At 47.0% G+C, this 19,958-nt stretch overlaps 1 protein-coding gene across 3 annotated transcripts in view; it reads right to left on the reverse strand.

Moving 5' to 3' along the window:
• MOCS1 (molybdenum cofactor synthesis 1) overlaps window positions 1-19,532 on the reverse strand; it is a 37,239-nt gene extending 17,707 nt beyond the window's left edge. For 2 of the 3 annotated variants that reach the window (XM_030315439.1, XM_030315438.1), the window contains exons 1-3: window positions 19,319-19,472; window positions 11,567-11,693; window positions 9,998-10,165 (exon numbers count right to left, since the gene is read on the reverse strand). In XM_030315439.1, coding sequence (XP_030171299.1) covers window positions 9,998-10,165; window positions 11,567-11,693; window positions 19,319-19,441 — 418 coding nt within the window. In that variant the 5' untranslated portion in view covers window positions 19,442-19,472. Of the gene's footprint in view, window positions 1-9,997; window positions 10,166-11,566; window positions 11,694-19,318 lie in introns of all 3 variants that reach the window. The other variant, XM_030315440.2, reaches the window with a different exon arrangement.
• Between the last annotated feature and the right edge of the window lie 426 nt (window positions 19,533-19,958).

Genomic DNA, 19,958 nt, shown 5'->3' on the forward strand with positions numbered 1-19,958 from the left:
GCAGACAATGTAGGGACATTTTTAACAGAATTAAGGAATGGACCTTGAATTTAAAGTTTTATATGCATTCAAATGACATTAAAACTACCATTCTACTACTTTAAAACATTATAAAAACTACCTGCCAGATTTAATTAGATTCACCATTAGACACACATCAAACAACTTTTAGAATACTCAAAATGAGAAAAAAACTCAGGAGGTGCAACAAGAATTATGAGAATACGGGGTGATCAAATACCTTGGTGAAGTTTGTTGTTATCTTAAAAGACAGGGAGTGCTTACAAGAGACACAGAGGGGCAGAGTAGTTCTAGTAACCCAGAAATACAATGCTAGAAAATACTAACAATACAGAGCACCTGGGAGGGTCAGTCAGTTAAACATCCAACTTCAGCTCAGGACATGGTCTCTCGATTCGTGGGTTCGAGCCCCGTGTCAGGTTCTGTGCTGACAGCTCGGAGCCTGGAACCTGATTCAGATTCTGTGTCTCCCTCTCTCTCTGTAATCCCCTTACGCTCTGTATCTCTCATTCTCAAAAATAAACAAACAAACAAAAAACCCAATAATGGTGGGGGGAGGGTTGAGAAAATCAAGGGCCTACAAGTATGCTCAAGTTCTTGTCTCTTGTTAGAAGAAGGAGGGATCATTTATTTAAAAAGCCAACAGAGAGGAAAAGGAAAAATAAAAAGTAGGACAAAGGATTATAGAAACAAGTGCAAATATTTCAATAATTAAAATAAAGATACCTAGAATAAACTCAGTAGTTAAGTCAGACTGTCAAATTTGATGAGAAAGAAAAGTTAACAGCTATGTGCTGTTATAACAGACATATCTAAAGTATAAGAACATAAAAAGATTTAAAATAAAAAGGTGCAACCAGATACAATGGTCTTACTAAAGCCAAAAGCAAGCTGTTATAATTTTAGTTAAAATAAAATACATAGAGCTTAAAGACCCCAAGTATCATTATGGAGAGAGCCACTACATAGTGATAAGAGATCCAATTTATGAGGAAGACGTAACAATTCTGATCACATATGAACCTAATAAAATCACCTCAGCTATATATAAGATAAAATAAAAAAATAGGACCTCTGGGAGAAATTAACAAATCTACCCACTTATTTATTATTGGCAGGCCAAACAGATAGAAAGCCAGCAAATGGAGATAACCAAAGGTTTGAAAAAGAAAATTAACAAGCTGGATCCAATGAACAAATATAAATGTCTCCATCCAATAATTAAATAACCATTCTCTGCAAGCACACATAGAACATTTATAAAAACTGCCAATATACTAGGTCATAAAGCATGCTTCAGTAAATTTTAACGAATAATTATCATGTAGTTAAGATTCTCTGACCACTATATAACTAAATTATAATAAAATATGAATGCAAAATCCTTATATTTAGAAATTAAAAACAGTACATAAATATTTCATAGATAAAAGAACAAAGCAAAATGAAAATTAACAAATACTTATTATAACTAAATTTATGAAAGCAATAAGCTACACCAGGATGGAAGCAGAATAAAATACAGTAAGATTCAACAAATCCAAAAGTCGGTTTCTTGAAGACACAATTGACAAACTTCTGGCAAGATTTATCAAGGAAAAAAGTTGATGATGTAGAAATAAAACAGTCAGATTTAAAATAAAATAAAATTGCAGATAAAATGGATTAAAAAGAAAATATTACCGACAATTTCAAAGCAATAAATTTAAAATCAGAAATAATGACAAATGTCTTAAAAAAAAAAAAGAACTATCAAAACTGACTCTAAAAGAAGTCAAGATTTTGAATAGTGCAATAACACAAAGGAACTGAAGATTCAGTTAAAAATCTCTGTGCAAAGAATGTACCAGGCACAATTTTTCAGGTGAGATCTATCAAATTTTCAAAGAAGTTATTACCACAGATTAACACAAACTCGCGCACATGAAAGAATAAGAGGGAACACTGTGTGCTACAGTCAAATGTTTGTGCCCTGCCTCACTCAAATTCACATGTTGAATCCTAACACTCAATATTAGAAGGTGTATCCTTTGGGAAGTGATTAGGTCTTGAGGGTGGAGGGATTTGTGCTCTGATAAAAGAGATCCCTCAGAGCTACTTCTGTTATGTGAAGATACAATGAGAAGTCTGTGACGCAGAAGAGAGACCTCACCTGACTATGCTGGCACCTTGATTTTGGATTTTCAGCCTACACAACTGTGAAATGTTTGTTGTTTATAAGCTACCTAACCTATTGTTAGAGCAGCCTGAATGGACTAATACACTACCCAACTCATTCTTTGAAATTTGATATCACAATCAGTTAAGGCAGGCACAAGGATGGCAAATTACATGCCCATTTCACTCATGACTATAAATGCAAAAGGCTAAAATATTAATAAACTGAACCTAACAGTAGATAAAAGCATAGTGTACCATGACGACGTTGGGTGTATTACAGGATTAATGTAAGAAAAGCCATACTGTCATTCAGAGTAATAGCATTCAAAAAAAAAATCATAAATCATCCTAACATACATAAAAAAGTATATAACTTAAATTTAACAAAAAACTTTAGTAAGGAAACTTCATTACTTGATAAAGCTACTTGTGAAAAAAATTATAAGAAATATTCTAAATGGAGAAACATCAGGAACATTATCCTATTACTACTACTATTCCAAATTATACTTGAGGTCTTAGATATTGCAATAGAACAAGAAAAGGAAATTAAAGGCAATAGACAAGTAAAAAAAAAAAAATTCCCTTAGTTGCAGATGATATGGTTGCTAGCATAGAAAATTCTAAAGAATCTAAACATATTCTCCTAATCAGTGCTATAATATATCAAAAACAATTAGAAAATGTAATTTAAAAAATGACACTATCACTAAGGAGCCTAGCATACAATAAAATTAATTCTGTTGGTTAAAATAAAAGACTTTAGTGAAAGGACTACTTGCAAAGATATGGGTAGAATTAAGGGCTCCAACAATGAATAACACAGCAACATAGCACTCAGACTAGCACCACTGGGGAGCCATTACCATGCATAGGGCCAAAGGCAAATGGAGAGAAAATTAAGTTAGGTATCCAACTAAGTCACCATGGAGGAGAGGATGCCCTGGGGGGAGGCGGGGGGGGGGGGCCTTAGTCCTGGAGGGAATTCAGTTGCTGTCAAAAACCCAGTGCAGAAACCCAACAGGCAAGAGACCCTGGGTGACCCTAAGGGTCAGCCACCTAGAGCACAGAGAAGGGAAAAGAAAGGAGATGGCTGTGGGAAGATGGGAATATGAATAAAAGTGATGTCAATTCTCCCCAATTTGATATATAGATTTAATGAGATTAAAATCCCAACAGATACACAAACAAGGAACCCTATGAAAAGAAAATTATAAAAATAATTCCATTTATAATATCAAAAAGGATAAAAAAAAAAACAACCCCAAACTTAGGAATTAACCAAGGAGGGAAAGACTTGTACAATGACAACTATAAAACATTGCTGAAAGAAATATAAGATAAATGGAAACACATCATGGATTGGGAGATATAATACTGTTAACATGACAATACTACCCAAAGAAATCTATACACGCAATGCACTCTCTGTCAAAATCCAATGACATGTTTTGTAGAAATAGAAAACCCCACCCTAAAATTCACATGGAATCTCAGGGAATCCCAAATAGCCAAACAATTTTGAAAAACAGGAACAAATGGAGGATTCACACTTGTTTGAATTCACACCTGGTTTCAAAACCTATTATTATGAAGCTACAGTAATCAAAACAGGGTGGTATTGGCATAGACACATACACCAATGGAAGAGTCCAGAAATAAACCCCTGCATATATGGCCAAATGATTTTAAGGGTGCCTAGACCATTTAATAGGGGAGACGCAGTCTTTTCAGCAAATGGTGCTAAGAAAATTGGATATTTATACGCAAAAGAATGAAGTTGGACACTTACCAAATACCATGTACAAAAATTAACTTGAAATGGCTTAAGGACCTAAATATAGGCCCTAAAACAATAAAACTTTTAGAAAAAATCATAGCATAAAAGATTTGTGACACTGGATTTGGCATTGGTTTCTTGGATATGACACCAAAGGCATGGGCAACAAAAGAAAAATAGACAAACTGGATGTCGGGAACATTTAAAAGTTTTGTGCATCAAAAGACACTATCTACAGAGTAAAAAGGCAAGCCACATAATGTGAGAAAATGTTTCTAAATCGTGTATCTGATAAAGGGTTAATATCCAGAATATTAGAGGATTCCTATAGTTTAGCAACAATAAAACAACCCAATTCAATAATGGGTAAAGGATTTGAATAGACATTTCTTCAAAGCAGATATATGAATGGCCAATAAGCACCTGAAAAGATGCTCAACATCACTAATCCTCAGGGAAATGCAAATCGAAATCACAATGATATGACCTCACACATTAGGATGGCTACTATCAAAAAAACAAAAACAAAAAACCAGAAACAAGTGTTGGAGGGGATATGGAGAAAGTAGAACCCTGTACACCACTGGTGGGAATGTGAAATGGTATCGCTTCTGTGGAAAACAGTATGGGGATTCCCCCCCAAAATTAAAAATATAATTACCAGGATGCCTGGGTGGCTCAGTTGGCTGAGTTTCTGACTCTTGATTTCAGTTCAGATCATGATCTCGCAATTCATGGAATCAAGCCCCATGTGAGGCTCTGCACTAACAGGGCAGAGCCTGCTTGGGATTCTCTCTCCTGCTGTCTTTGCCCCTCCCTCTGCACACACTCACGCTCTCTCTCTCTCTCTCTCTTAAAATAAATAAATACAAACATTAAAAAATATAGAATTACCATATGACCCAGCAATTCCACTTCCACTATCTTATTAAAAGCAGAGTTTCAAAGAGATATTTCTACACCCACGTTCATAGCAGCATTATGGTGGAAACAAACCAAGTTGACCAATGAATGGATTACCAAAACATGGTATATAACATATGTGAAATATTATTCAACTTTAAAAAGAAATTCTGCAGGGTGCCTGGGTAGCTCAGTCAATTGAACATCCGACTCTTGGTTTTGGCTCAGGTCATGATCTCAGGGTTGTGGGATCGAGCCCCACATCGGGCTCCATGTTGAGCGTGGAGCCTGCTTAAGATTCTCTCTCCCCCTCTCTCTCTCTCTCTCCCCCTCGGCCCCTCTCCCAACTCACTCATTCTCTAAAATAAAAAGAAATTCTGCAAGATGCTATAACACAGATGAACCTTGAGGGGCATTATGCTAAATGAAATAAGCCAGACACACAAAAAGACAAATACGGCATGATCCCACTTAAATGAAGTTCTTAGGGTAGCCTGGATCATAAAGACAAAGTATAATGGTGGTTGCCAAGGGCTGAGAGGAGTGGAGAAGAGAGAGTTATTGTTTAATGGATACCAAGTTTCAGACTTACAAGATGAAAGAGTTCTGGAGATGAATGGTGGGGATGGTGCAGAACAGTGTGAATGTACTTAATGCCATTGAACTGTCCACTTAAAAACGGTTATGATAATACATTTTATGTTATGTGTATTTTCACACACAAAAAAGGGAAAAAAAAAGTCCCAACAGAATTCTCCATGGAATTTGCTGAGCTGATTCTAAAATTTCCACGGACAGAAGCATAGCTGAAGCACTGCTGCAGAAAAAAAAAAAAAAAAAAAAAAAAAGAACTTTCTCTACCAGATAATGGATGTATTAAGAAGCTACAGTGATTAAGACTGTATGATACTGGCATAAAGGTAGAGTTCCTAACCAACAGAACAGCACCCAAAACACACCAGGACGCACATGCTAGATTTATAGAGGAAGCAGAGGCTTCAACAAAAAAGAACAAGAGAGAATGGTTATCACATGGGAAAAAAATGAAATTGGTTTCCCAAAAATCAACCACAGATGAACTTAGGACTTAAATGCAAAAGACAAAACTTCAACTGTTTTAGTGGAAACAAAGGTATAATTTTTCTGACCTCGGTCAAGGTGTTTTATTAAAAAGACCTAAAAAAAGCGCTAACCATAAAGGACAACACTGATCCATTTAGGAACCCCGATTGATCAACAGAACTGTCACACAAAAAATGTTGCTTATTTTTTCAAGCTGGAAGAAGACATTTGCAACATATGTAATGAACTTTTACCAAACCAATATGAAAAGAACAAACAACCAGACAGAAATATGGGCAGAAGACAAGATGTGGTATTACACAAAAGATATTTTTGGCTGATAAACATATGAAGAGATGCCTGACCTCATTCTTAAACAGGGAAATACAAACGGAGACCAAATAAAATACCATTTCATCCTCATTCAACTGGCAAAAATCCAGAATAGGCACACTGAGTGCCGAGGAGGATGTGGTTCAAAAGGCTCTCTTAGGTCGAGAGGAAACTGGCATATAATTACTTTGAAAGGTAAGAACAAATTGCTTTCCGAAGTTAACCATTTACCCATTCTACAAGGCTGCAATCCCACTCCTACAGGAAATACATACCGGGACGTGTGAACAAGAATAAAAATATTTAAAGTAGCACTGTTTAGAACACCAAAACCCTGGAGACAGCCCAAATGCTTACTAACCGGATAAAGTGTGCTATATTCACACAATGGAACAGCAGAGAATAGGAACAAACTGCAACTCAGGATGATGTGTATGAAGTGTGGTTTGCACTGAAAGAGTGTGACCTGAAAGACATGATCTGCAGGATCCTTATAAAGTCCAAAAACACTGTATCTCATTTAGGTGGGATGCCTGGTGGCTCAGCTGGATGAGCGTCTGACTCTTGCTTTGGGCTCAGGTTATGATCTTGAGGTTTGTGATCAAGCCCTGTGTCAGGCTGCGCAGAGCCTGCTTGAGATTCTTCCTCTCTCTCTGCCCCTCCCCTGCTCATGCACTCATTCTCTCTCTCTCTCTCTCTCTCTCTCTCTCTCTCTCTCCTAAATAACTAAACAAACTGAAAACAAAATGAGATAGGGAATGATAGATACAAAAATCCCCAACCTTCGCTTTGACATGGTAGCTGCTGGCCACGAGTGGCTATTTCAACTACTTAAAGTGTAATAAAGTTACCAATTCAGTTTCTGAGTCACAAGAGCTTCACGCCAAGGGCCCAAGGCTCCGTGTGAGTACTAGCTACCGCATCACACAACTCTGATTGATATTTAACACTTGCATCGTCTGGAGAAGTTCTGTTGGGCAGTACTGCTCACAACAGCTCAGCTGCAAAGAAAGCGTGCAGAACTCATTCCCACACAAGCCGGGTGGGAGAAGTACCCGGCAGTCCGGGGCTGGCACCGGGGGATCACGGCAATCGCAAATGGGGAGCCGGAGCGGGCTGGGCGATCTCCCCATGGGGAGTTCTGCAGCACCAGGCCCAGGGCAGGGGTCTGAAGTGGTCAGGACAGCAGCAGGCTCTGACAAACCCGCGACCACTTTCACTCTGCGCCCCTTGATATTCTCGCCTGGTAGCGTGGGGACAAGTGTTGGTGAGCAACCCTGCTCTGATTGCTCTTCCCTCCCCTCCTACAGCCCTGCTTCCCCACCAGCACCCAGTGGTCTGAGGAAGTACCTCTGGGGAAGACTGAAGGAGCTTGGCTGAGAGATGTCAAAGTGTTACCAAGTGCAGCACCAGAGCAATCCGAGGCCTTGCAGCTGCCATATTTTGGAGCACTGTGGGGGGTAAGGAGAGAGCTGTCTTTCCCCGGCCACCCATACCCTTGGGGGTGGGAGGTAAATCCTCCTCAGCAGGGCACTGCAGCCAGGGCTTGTCCTACCTAGCGTCCATGTGCTGATCAACTCTTACCCACCCCATGCAGGACCAATAACCACGGGCCATTATAGCAGGAAAGACCCCTGAAGTGGTCAGTGCACAGATAAGGACACTGAGGCCCAGGGTGGGGAAGGAATCTGCATGAGTTCACAAGGCTGGGCAGTGGCAGAGTGGGAGCAGGGCTTTCAACTTTCCTGGCTTCCATTCTTCCCTCCACGCAGGTCAGCGGCTTCCATGGAAGGACCTGTGTCCCCATGTCTGTACTCAGTCATCCCTCTCCAACCCGCAGGGATCCCCACCCCCTCTGCTCTCCCACAGGCCCTGGCACGGAACACAGGGGTTTAAGATGGAACCCGTGCCAGAGGGCAGATGATGTGGCCCGAATGAGGGGGCTGGGCCTGGCAGTCAGCTGGGTTCAGCAGGTTCAGTCCTTTCCTGGAACCCAGTCTGTTTTCAGCTCTGAGGAGCCACCTGGAACAGGGGGTCAGCTTCCCTGGGCCAGCTCATCCAGCAGAGGAATGATGGCAGGATCCCAGGTCACGCGACCAGTACAGGCTGAAGTCAACTGGCCATGGGGAAGGAGGGAAGAAAAGGCTGACAGGGGCACCTCCTTTGGGCTTCCACAACCCCTGGGCTCCCCTTGCTCTGTCCTTCTCGGAAAGTTGGCCCCAGTGGCTGTTTCCACCAACGGGTTGTGGGTCCTCAGTGGCAGGGCCTGCAGTTCATTCACCTTTGTGCCCCCAGCACAGTATCGGGCACATAAGGCTCCAGAGAACAGTCACTGAACCAGTGAATAAGGCAGAGAACGGAGGCCTGGGAGACCCGATCCAGAGCAGCAAGAGTGGGGGTGCGGCAATCAAGAACACAGAACCTTATTTTCCTCTGATTTGGTCATCTAGAAGCACATAAGCAAAGATCTCTCTCTGCCTGATGCCGGGGCTTAGAAGTAGCACATGGCAAGAGGGCCTCCAGTGTGACCCCTTTCAGAGTACTTGCCACGCGCTGGGCATTTCCTGCTCACTTCCTCCTCAGGTCAACCTCATCCCCGCCTGGAGGCTTCGAATGGATTTTACAAGCTGCCCAAAGCTATGCTGCTAGTAAGAGGCACAGCCAGCACTTACACGCAGGTATGTCCTACTTCAGAGATCATACTCCAAACCAAAAAGCACCGGCCAGCACCAGCTACATGTCAGGCACGTTCCCAGGTGCTAGGCATAAAACCTGCCTCAGTTCCCTGAGAGCTCTCATGTCGGTTAAAGGGAGGGCGAGCCAATACAAAGGAGACACAAACAGACAACCAAGTAACATAACACTGGATGAGACAAATGCTAAGAAAAAATAAGGTAGGATGAGGGGATCGAGTAGGTGTTGCCACACTTTTTCTGCAAAAGGCCTGACAGTAAATATTTCTGGCTTTGCTGGCCATCTGGTCTTCTGTAGCACCTATTCAACTCTGCAAAAGCAGCCCTGGGAGATATGTAAATGAGCAGCTATGTCCCAATAAAACTTTATTAAGAAACAGTGAACTTATGATTTCATGTAATTTCCATGTGTCACAAAACGCTATTCTGCTTTTGACTTTTTTTCAAGCACTCAAATATAAAACCTCACTCTCAGCCTGCAGGCCATACATAAACAGGCGGTAGCCCAGATTAGGCCTGTGGGCTCTAGCTTACTGACTTCTGGGACAGAGGGTAGCTGGGGTGTGTATGTGGGGACATATTTTAGAGACAGTGGTCAAGGAGTCCTCTCCAAGGAGATCCTATGTGAGCAGAGACATGAATGAGGCAAGCAGTGAACGCTGTGCTCCCAAAAAAGAGCAAGGACAAAGGCCCAGTGGTGGGAATAGAGGCCGAGGGGTGAGCAAGAAGTCTCAGAGGTCAGCCGGAGCCAGACCACATGGGCCTCAGGGCCCTGGTGAGGACTTCAGTCTAAATGTGACAGCAAGTCACTGGTTCTGGCACTTACCCACTTGGTAACACTGAGCAAATACTGGACTTCTGTGCCTGGACTTCTGTGCCTCATTTTCTAAGAAAATAGGAATCATAAAGGTAGCCATCTCAGAAGGTGGTAGGGCTCAGTGAGCATTATGCTTTGAACGGATGTCAGCTGCCGATTATGAATACTGAAGTCCAGCAAGATGAGGCAAGCGTTGCAAGAAGTGGTCACAGCTTTGGAAAAACTCACCCACAATGTCCACCACATCCGGCCGAATGAGCGGCTCTCCCCCAGTAAGCCGGATCTTGTCTACGCCTTCTTTCACAAAGAGCCGGGCAAGGGTCAGGATCTCCTCTGTGGTCAGCAGGTCAGCCTTGGGGGTCAGTGGGACGCCCTCCTCAGGCATGCAGTACTGACCTGAGGGGAACGGAGGGGACGTGGAGGTAGGATGTGACCACAGAGGTTGGGCCCGAGGTGCCTCCAGACCCCCACTCCATGACCAGACCAGAAGTCACTCCTGGATGGTGAGGAGCAACCTTGCCAAATATGAGCTAGTAAAGACCCTACAGACTCTCTCTGGGCCTCATGTTTCTTATCTGTAACATGTCAACACCCCCTCTTCCCTCAGAGGAGAAGCTGAGGGTATGGATTAAAGAGGATGAAGCAGGCAGAGAGCAGAGCCCGGCCTGAAGTGGGGGACGACAAGATGACGATTCTCTCAGTGTGTGAGGTGGCTGGGCAGGGTCTGCCTGGAAGGCCAGGGCCCTGGGCCCATTCCTTCTGGTGCTGTTCACCCTGTTTCATTTCATCTGGTTGGGCAGTTACCCCTTCATGTTTGGGTCACGAGGTGAAACAGGCTGGGAGGTACTCTCTGACCTGTTAGAAGTCACTCTCCTCTACAGTGACAGGCATTCGCATATCCAGCTTATCTATTTCAGGTTATCAGCCCCATTACACAGGTTGGAAAACTGAGGTACTACTTGTTCAGGGTGAGGTAGCAGGGGCAGGTAAGGGTGCATCATCCCCCATCAGCTCCTGTGGGAGTTTTGTCAAGGATTGGGTCAAGAGCTGTCACAGAATCATTTAGTCAAATTAGTGAAGGGTCCAGAATTGGTCTTTTAAGATAGAACAGAACAGGTAAAGAATATCAGAACATCAAGACTGCATGCAGTGAGTATTGTTTGGTTAAACGTTTACTATACACGTATACACATGTATTTATTGGGCCATGAAATAAAAACATTGGTATTGGGAGCTACCATGGAAAGCAGGAGGGGGGAGAGAGGGAGGGAAGGACAAACAAACTTTGGAAGTCCCCCCAGCAGTGGCCACACCCCCAGAGCACTCCGCAAACAATTATGAAATGAATACTCTGTGTATCCGCCTGGCCCCAGACAACTTCTGTCATGGGACTGGGGTGTCTCTATAGCTGGCAGTGCTGGCCATGGGCATTGCTGTGTACCTCACGTGTTTATGGTGTCCAGGAGCCCCACGCCTGCCCCTGGCCACGTCCTGAACTTCAGGAACATGTGAAACAGGAGGGAAGGGGAAAGAGTCCTGAAGAGTGAGATTTAGGTCCAATCTCAATTATAATTCTGTTCTCAAGTCCAGTCCCAAATAGAAGCCAGCTCCCAGGATCATAAAACTCAACCTTGACCCGACCCCCATATTGTCCCGCAACCCCACCTAGCAAGCAGGGAAGGAGGGTGGGCGGAGAGGCTGGTAAGAGGAATGGGGAGGGTTGAGGAGGATTCTTGGGCCTGGGGAGAGTTCAGAAGCTGCCTCAGCAGGGGACAGGAGCCCAGGAAGATGACTCACATCTGAGGTTGCACTTCTCGGTGAGGGAGATTCGCAGGTAGCTGTGTTGCCGGCCAAAGCTGTCAGTGAGGAAGGCGGAGAAGGGGGCCGCGTGCTCTCTCAGGAACTGTCTCCGTCTGGCCAGCTCCTGCAATGCCCGACCAGAGGAAATGTGGGCCTCTGACCGGGCTAGGGGAGAGGGGAGAGGAGAGCCCGCCTGGGGACAGAAGCCCCCCTCCCATCAGCCATTCCCTCCCCCACCCTCATCTCTGACATCTGTGTGGGTCCTGCAGTCCTGGGGGCGTGGGGTTTCTCCCCCTCACTCACAGATTGGGAAACAGGCCTGCAGGGAAGGACCTGTCCCCCAGGCTCCAACTCAGCCCTAGGGCACGGGAACTCTATAGGGACAAAACTGCCCTGCCCCCTTTCTCTCCCTGTCACCACCTTACAGCCCATGCCCTCCTTCAAAGGAGGCCTGTCCAGGAACAAACATCCCCAGTATTTCCTGGACAAGCCAGCGGGAGAGAATGAGCCACTCAGTATCCGGCAACAATGCCAACTGGCAAGCATGTCCAGAACGGAGGAGAAGAGGTGGGGAACCAGGAGGGATGGTGGCCTGGGCTGCTGCCACTGCACCGCCTGGGACATGGGGAGCCACTTCTGCAACCCAGACCTCCTATTCCTTACCTCTGCAATGGGAGACAGAAGGAGCTCAAAGCAAACTCATTAACTCTGAGGGGTGGGTGTCACACGAGTTGCTTCTCCATAACCACTCCCCTGTCGGCTGGGCTCCCTGGGGCCTTGCCACTGCCCAGGAGGGCCCAACAGGCCAAGCCACCGGGAGCAGCTGAGGACTACAGACAGCTGGAGAGGGGAGGTCTCCCCTCATGCAGAAGGCTTTTGGGGCAAAGACAGCACAACCAAGGAGGCCTGCAGAAGCAATGAGGCCACCAGCCTCTAGGAAGGCACAATGGAGGGGCTGGGATGATCACCCACTAACCCCCTGCAGAGATTACTCCAGTCTTCATCCTCTACCCCACCCACTGCTGGGAGGAACCACTATGCACCCACCGGCTCGGAACTAAGAGGGAGGAGATTGCTAGATGCTCCCTGCAAGGCCCAAATCCTCCTGGAGAGAGAAAAGGAGGCAGCCAACCTCACTCTTTTCCCAAGCCTGATTTGGTCTTATCTCCTGCGTTGAAAGCACAACCCTAGGTCATGACAGATGCTGATGAGATAGCTGCTCCATAGAAGGAACATTTACAAATGATCTCAAAGTGTCCAAAGAACTCTCTCTGCTCAATTCCCACACCTACCCCCACAAGGGATTACTACAACTGAAGCTGGGATGGAGTTCAAGAACAGCATTGGCAGGCCCAGGATTCAAATCCAGGTCGTTTGAGTCCAAGTTCTCAATTCTTCCCTCTGAGTGCAAAGGGCGAATCCGGGAAGGCACACAGGACGGTGCACAGGGTGGGGAAAAGTCCTTTCTTTAGAATCTTTACAACAAGGAAATCGTGGCCCTGGTGGTCGTTCATGAGGTCTGTGGACAGGGATCTGCACTGGGGAGCAAGCACCCCTGGTTTCTGGGCCAGGTGTGACCTGACACCCTGAGAAAGCTCCCAAACTTCTCCAAGCCTGTTTTCCCAGTTGTAAAATAAGAACACAGCTATGTGCTCAGGTAAGCGAAGGGAGGGGGGTCAGGTAGCTGACAGATAAATGCCTAGGATTATCACGATCTTGTAACCTAAGACAGCAGAAGGCCTCAGGCCCCCCTGAGGCCCAGGGTAACCATTCGCCGGCACCCAGCAAGAAGGAACATTTGGGGCGCCTGGGTGGCGCAGTCGGTTAAGCGTCCGACTTCAGCCAGGTCACGATCTTGCGGTCTGTGAGTTCGAGCCCCGCGTCGGGCTCTGTGCTGTCTGCTCAGAGCCTGGAGCCTGTTTCCGATTCTGTGTCTCCCTCTCTCTCTGCCCCTCCCCCGTTCATGCTCTGTCTCTCTCTGTCCCAAAAATAAATAAACGTTGAAAAAAAAAAAAAAATTAAAAAAAAAAAAAAAAAAAGAAGGAACATTTACTTCAGTGACCTTCTGGGCCCTGGCTGCACGTTAGAACCACCTGGCAGCTTAAGAAAAAACTTCCACTGGAGACCAACTGAATTTGGATCTCTGAGCACTTGTTTTTAGTCTCTCTAGGTGGTTCTAACATATAGCCAGGGTCAAGGGCCACCAATCCAGGAGATAGAAGGTCAAGGACCACTGACTCACATACTTACACCTGAGTGAAAGTATGTGAGGGTGCTTCCAGGACATTCCTGGGTCTGTAAAAGTGACCTCACTCTGCCCACCCCAAGGCCAGTGTCTCTCCCCCCACCCCCCCGCCGCCCATCCTCCAAGAAACCCTGCTCATGGTCCCATGACAAGCAAGTAATAGTCACTTCTCTGAACTGCTGTCTGCTACAATCCTAACAAGACTTCCTACCTTCCTATTCACCTACTCACTTCCTACTCACCTGCCTTTCCACCAGTAGCCTTGGGGGTGGAGCAGAGGCCACTACAAAGTCAAGAGCCCCAGAGGCCTTGAGTCCAAGAGATCAGATGCCTGGAAGTCTGGCACCCAATTCTTCATCAACAGCTATTTGCAATTCAGAAATCTGTTCGTCAACCCAGAAGCCACCCCCTCCCTAGTCACCCTCACCCTAATCTTAACATATTGGGGCTTGGTGGCTGGGTGAGGGAAGGAATTGGGAAGCAAGTGAGAGGACCAAGGAGCGTGACTCAGCGGAAACTGGGGAGCAAGCAGAGTCAAGGAGCAGTGGAGAATGGAATCAGGCACTCTGTTGTGGCCCTGGGAGGGGCAGCCAGATTTCACTGCTGAGACCTGGGGTGACTTTATCTAGATTCATTCAGACTCTGTACTGCCAGTACCAACCTCCCTCCCCCCCCCCCCACTGCCCCCCACAGTCTCTCACCCAGCCAGGCCTGCAAACTCTTTTCTTTGATGTTAACAAGCCCCATCCCTGCCTCTTCTCTCCTGCAACACTGCATGTCCTACTTTCAATCTTCTGTTTTTCCCTTTCCTTTAAACCCCCTGGAGGAAAAAACATCAGCACCACTCAGAGGAGCCCTGGACCCAGAGGGCATTACCGGGCAGGGCGGACAGCGATGCCTCTCCCCCAGGACAAGTGAGAAGGAGCAGAAGGCCCTTAGCTGCTCATCTTCTCAGGACCCCAGCCTGGACCAGGTTGCTTCCCCAGTGTGGGAAGCCCTCCTGCCTGATTCAGTATCCCAGCATCTATACAGTAAGCCACTGTGTCGATGAACAAATAGGCTGGTGCTTAATCAGAAGAGAAAGGTGGTGTATGTGAAGCCGGTCACGCTGGGGTCATTGATTTCCAGGCTGGTCTCTACTGTCAAAATGGTTTTTGCCAAGTACAGCGGCTCTCAACTCTGCACATCTAAACAGCCAGGAGTGCATCTAAGAGGCACGGATGCCAGAGCCCCACTCCAAAGATCCCGACTCAATTGCTTGGAGATGGGGCCCTGGCTTTTCATTTTTTTTCATGTGTCAGCTCTTTGCTTTGTAGTTTGGCTGAGAACCACTGGCCCAGCAACACCAGGATGGAGAGCTATTTTAATCCAGGGGTACTTGCTGGTTCTGAGCAGAGGCTCTGGGAGTAGATAAACCTGAATTACAAGACTGGCTTTATTACTAACGAGCCATAGAGCAAATCACCGAAATTCTTTAGGCCTTACTTTCCTCTCCCATCAAGGGTGCAAAATAATTCTACCTAACTCAGTTGCAGGAGTTCCTGGCACACAGCAGGTATTCAATAAGTGATCGCTACCATTTTCTTAATATAATTCCTACTTACATATATTGACCCATGAAACAAATATTTGTGGAGAAGCACCAGCTGTGTGTGCTGGGACTAGTTTTCTTGCTCTTGTCAGCTTCCCTGGTCCTGCAAGGGTCCACCCTACTTAATGGCAGATGGGCCAAAGCTGGGGTTTCAGACCTGTTGTTCCATCATCCAAAGCAAGGCAAGTGGGGTCTAGGCTCCTCCTGGACCACGGATACAAGTGCAGGTGACCACGCACCAGGCAGCCTGCCATAGGTTGTATCTTGTCCACCTACCCTCTGCAGATTGGGGTGGGGTGGGGTGGAGAAGGATGGTACAAAGGAGTTAGTTAAGGGACAGAGGCTGCCCTCGAGGTAGTCACTAACTTTGGGCATTTGGTTTGAATGATAAAGGCCAGACCCCAAATAGCTCTAGAATATAATATGCAGGGTTATTCAGGAGAAAAAGAACTCAAATATCAGTGGCGCTGATTTGGGATCCCTGCTATTTGGGATGATGCATACCAGGGGTGCCTCAAAATTAATCTCTATTAAACAAGAAAACCTAGGGGCATCTGGGAGGGGCTCAGTCAGTTAAGCATCCAATTCTCGGTTTCGGCTCAGGTCATGATCTCACGGTTTTGTGGGTTCGAGCCCCAGTAGGGCTCTGTGCTGACAGTAGTACGGAGCCTGCTTGGGATTCTCTGGCTCCCTCTCTCTGCCCCTCCCCCACTCACACTGTCTCTGTCTCTCCCAAAATAAACTTAAAAAATTTTTTTCAAAAAAAAAACAAAAAAACAAAAAACCCCCAAAAACAAAGAAACAAACAAACAACCAAACTCAACCCAAAACCAAAACCAAAAGACAAGAAGACCTAGCAAGGTGCCTAGTCCCAGGTCTGGATCCTCCCCCCTCCCTCCATCTCCCCCTTAAGTGTGAGGATTTTACACCTATGGCTCCTGGCTCAGATAGTCACACTTCATTGAAACAAAGTTTCCGAAGGAAAGACTGGAACTCAAGATAACCCCTTAAAGTTCTTTTCCTTCGTGTGCCACTGCCCCAGGCCCTGCTGTCCCCTTCTATCTTCTCCTACACCCACTTCCTTCCTGCACAACACCCTCTCCAACATTTGGTCTTTTTTGGCCCTCTGAAAAGCGGGGTGCCTCTGCCTTGCTTCACCCTCTGCCCTGCTTCTGCCCCAAGGCAGCAGGCCCAGGACCTGAGGCGAGCTCCTTGTGGCCCCAACGTCTGCAAGGAGCCTGGGAGGAAGAAAGAGGGGTGGAGTGCTTCCAGGCCAGGGTAAGCCCTGTAGAGAAGGTGGTCTGGGCCACCCCAATCAGGACAGCAGGTAGCTGTGTCTCCCCTACCCACCTGCCCACTTTACCCACACTCCACCATCTCCCCTTTCCACCTGTAGATGCTGTTCAATTGACTGTCCTGGGACTAAGATGAAGGCCCACTTTCTGCTGTCCTCCCAGCCAGCTCCCACTGCACACCTCACCCCTCTCTCACACCCACATCCTGGCACACAGCACTCAGTGGCCTTTCTCTCTGTCTTTCCCGGCACCGGTCAGGGTACAGGGAAAGGTGCCCTGCAGGAAGGGACGCAGGGACAGGGATTCCCAATGCCCCACTCCTACTCTTGCCAACTGGCAAGCTCTGTGAATAGTCTGATGGTATGTATCTCCAGACTTGCCTCACCTCTGAGATTTTCTTAAAGACATTCTGTACCCTTCCCCACTGAGTAAAGATGGGCTGCTCCAACCCTGTTTTCTTTTTTTTTTTTTTAATGTTTATTTATTTATTTAGAGAGAGACACAGAGAGAGAATCCCAAGCAGGCTCCACGCTGTCAGTGCAGAGCCTGACATTGGCTCAATCCCATGACTGTGAGATCATGGCCTGAGCCAAAATCAAGAGTCGAATGCTTAACTGCCTGAGCCACCCAGGTGCCCCAATGCTCTGGCTTTAAAGACGTGTAGAGAGGGGAAAGGACAGCCCCAGAAGCCAAGTGAAATTGGAGGCAGAGTGAAGGTGAAAACCTGGGGCTCCCTGTCCAGTGTTCTACTATTCCACATGTCCCCTCACTAGCTGGGTTTCAAACAGCCAAAAATATCTGACTCTACTGCCTGCAGACTACTGGGTTAAGCACCATGCAGAAAGGCAGGGGAGCACCCAACATTTGAGGAGCGACCTGCCTGCTGAGAATAACCCTAGTGGGGAATGTCCAGCATAGGAGGTCTACGACCAAGTAGTGGACAGAATGGCCACCCTGAGTGTCCAGTGGGAGGGGACTAATGGGACACAGCATGAGCCAATGGCAGCAAGGTTAACAATAATTAAAACAAATACGTACCTAACACAACACTTAGGTGTGTCAGGCTTTGTTCTAAGTACACATATTAATTTTTTTAACTATAACCACCCTAGGAAGTAGACCCTTATTCCCATTTTACAAATGATAAGGCTGAGACACTGAGAGGTGAAAGGACCTGCTGAAGTTCAGATACCTACTAAGGGGTAGAGCTGGGATTCCTTCCAGCCCTGGCATTCTGCTCCAGAGTCCGTGTTCTTAACCTGCTAATTCTACCTCCCCTTATAGGGCAAAGGAAAGGGTGGGAGAGCCTCTCACCCTCCCCTCCCTGCAAGGAAGAGGCAAGGGCACAGGTGCTAGAGTTTGAGTTCCTGCCCCCTTACTTTTCAGCTCTGTGACTCCAGGGAAGTTAACTTCAGGGAGCCCTCACCTGAAAATGCAAACTCCTGACCTCACATGGTTTACCGAGAGGACTAAAAGAGACCAAGTATGAAGTCACTTAGCATGGGTCCTCTTCTGAGGGGCACCAAGGAAATTAAGGGCAAGAAGGAGAAGAAACTTCCCTTTTCCTGAATTCTTTAAAGGTTTCTCAGCAATCTTTGCTTTCCTCTTCTTCCCTCAGGGAAGCTGGGAGTTCAAGGATACTGAAAAACTTCACTTCCCAGCAAGAAGCCCTGATTATTTGAGGATTCCAGGAGGGCTCAGACTTGGGGGAAAGCAAGTTAGGCTGGGGCGCTCCCCCTCATTAAGCCACAGGGGCAGTGGTGTGGAGGGACATGAGCTGATGATTCCCAGGACATGAAGCCTCCCGCTAGGGGATGGGAAAAGAATGACTGGATGAGTCCAGAAAAGAGGTTTCACCAAATGAAAAAGACCTGCTTCTCTCCAAAGTATTCCCCGAGCACATGGGCAAAAAAACAACACCGGACTTAAAACTTGTTAGGACATGAATCATTCTGTGGGGTGATGTGAATGACTGCAGGGGCCGCTCCCAAACCTTAAGGAAAACTGGGATTCTCAGCCTGGAAGAGGATCTCGCTCCATTCGGCTCCAAAACGAGGCTGAGCCCTCCTAAGGGACAGGAGGATGAAACTGAAAGAGTCAGTGAAGGACAAGTCACAGAGCCCTGTGACTACAGAAGTGACAACTGACTACTGGTGGCACCAAGGTGACATTTTTAGCCAGTGTCACACTATGAAGCAGGGTGTCACACAAGAACACCTGAGCGCACGCAGACAACCCCCACTGAGGGGAAGCGAGCAAAACGTTCAAAAAACAGGGTGGGTGAGGCAGGGCTGAGAAGGGCACTCATAACAACTCAGTGGACGCAGAGCCCTAACTGCCTGCTCCCTCATCTCTGGCTTACCTGGAAGGGGGTTCCATGGCTAGATGGGCAGGGAGGTGGTTAAACAGCACTCCAAGGAGCGCCCCCACCCTGGGGTAGCCGGTGAGACTAGGCAGTTCAGAGAGCATTCCTCCGCTCCTCTCCCCACCCCCAATTAAGCGTTGAGGGGGTCCCTCCCAGAAGCGGCCTCTGCGGCCCAGCCTGGGTGTTTCTCGGGCTAAGGGACAGCTGGCCGGGGCGCCCTCCGCGGGGAAGGTGTGGATGCGGGCGGGCTCACCTCCACCGCAGTTTGGGAGGGCTCCCCCGGGCGGTGCTGCGTCACTGGAGCCCCCGAGCTGCAGCTCCGGACGCTGGACCTCAGCACCCGCTGCAGCATCCGGGACACTGGCCTCGCCGCCATGAAGCCTGTCGGCCGGGCGAGTCTCCACTGGGTAGTAGGCTTCAGAGCGCACTAGCCCTGGGCTGGCTGCCGGGGTCCTCGAGGCAGGGGCGGAGCGGGGGCGGGGCCCACGCAGCCAATCGGCCGAGGGCGCCGCACCGCGCGGCCTCCTGGGAGTTGTAGTCCACTCCTGCGCACCTTTCCTGGCCTGTGCAAGCCTTCTAGGGCTTGGAAAGCGCTAGTTCAAAGTCAGCAGAAGTTCCCCGGGTCTTTCTACAGGCTTCTTGGCCTGCGCCAGTCAGTCCAGGACCTAAGTGGTGGTGTGACTAGCACAAACTGCTGTAGGCAGGGCAGGACTAGGGCCAGATGAATGAAGCATTGCCTTGGGCACAAAATGTAAGCACATGCCAAAAAAGTAAGTTATCAAGATAAATAGTATTTAATGCAGTATTTTTTAAAAGAATCAATGCTAAAAAAAAAAAAAAAATTCCATGATGAACAAAATAATATTTTATATAAAAACAAGATCTGACCCTGC

The sequence above is a fragment of the Lynx canadensis genome, chromosome B2, assembly GCF_007474595.2.
Source record: "Lynx canadensis isolate LIC74 chromosome B2, mLynCan4.pri.v2, whole genome shotgun sequence".
Classification (NCBI taxonomy): domain Eukaryota; kingdom Metazoa; phylum Chordata; class Mammalia; order Carnivora; family Felidae; genus Lynx; species Lynx canadensis.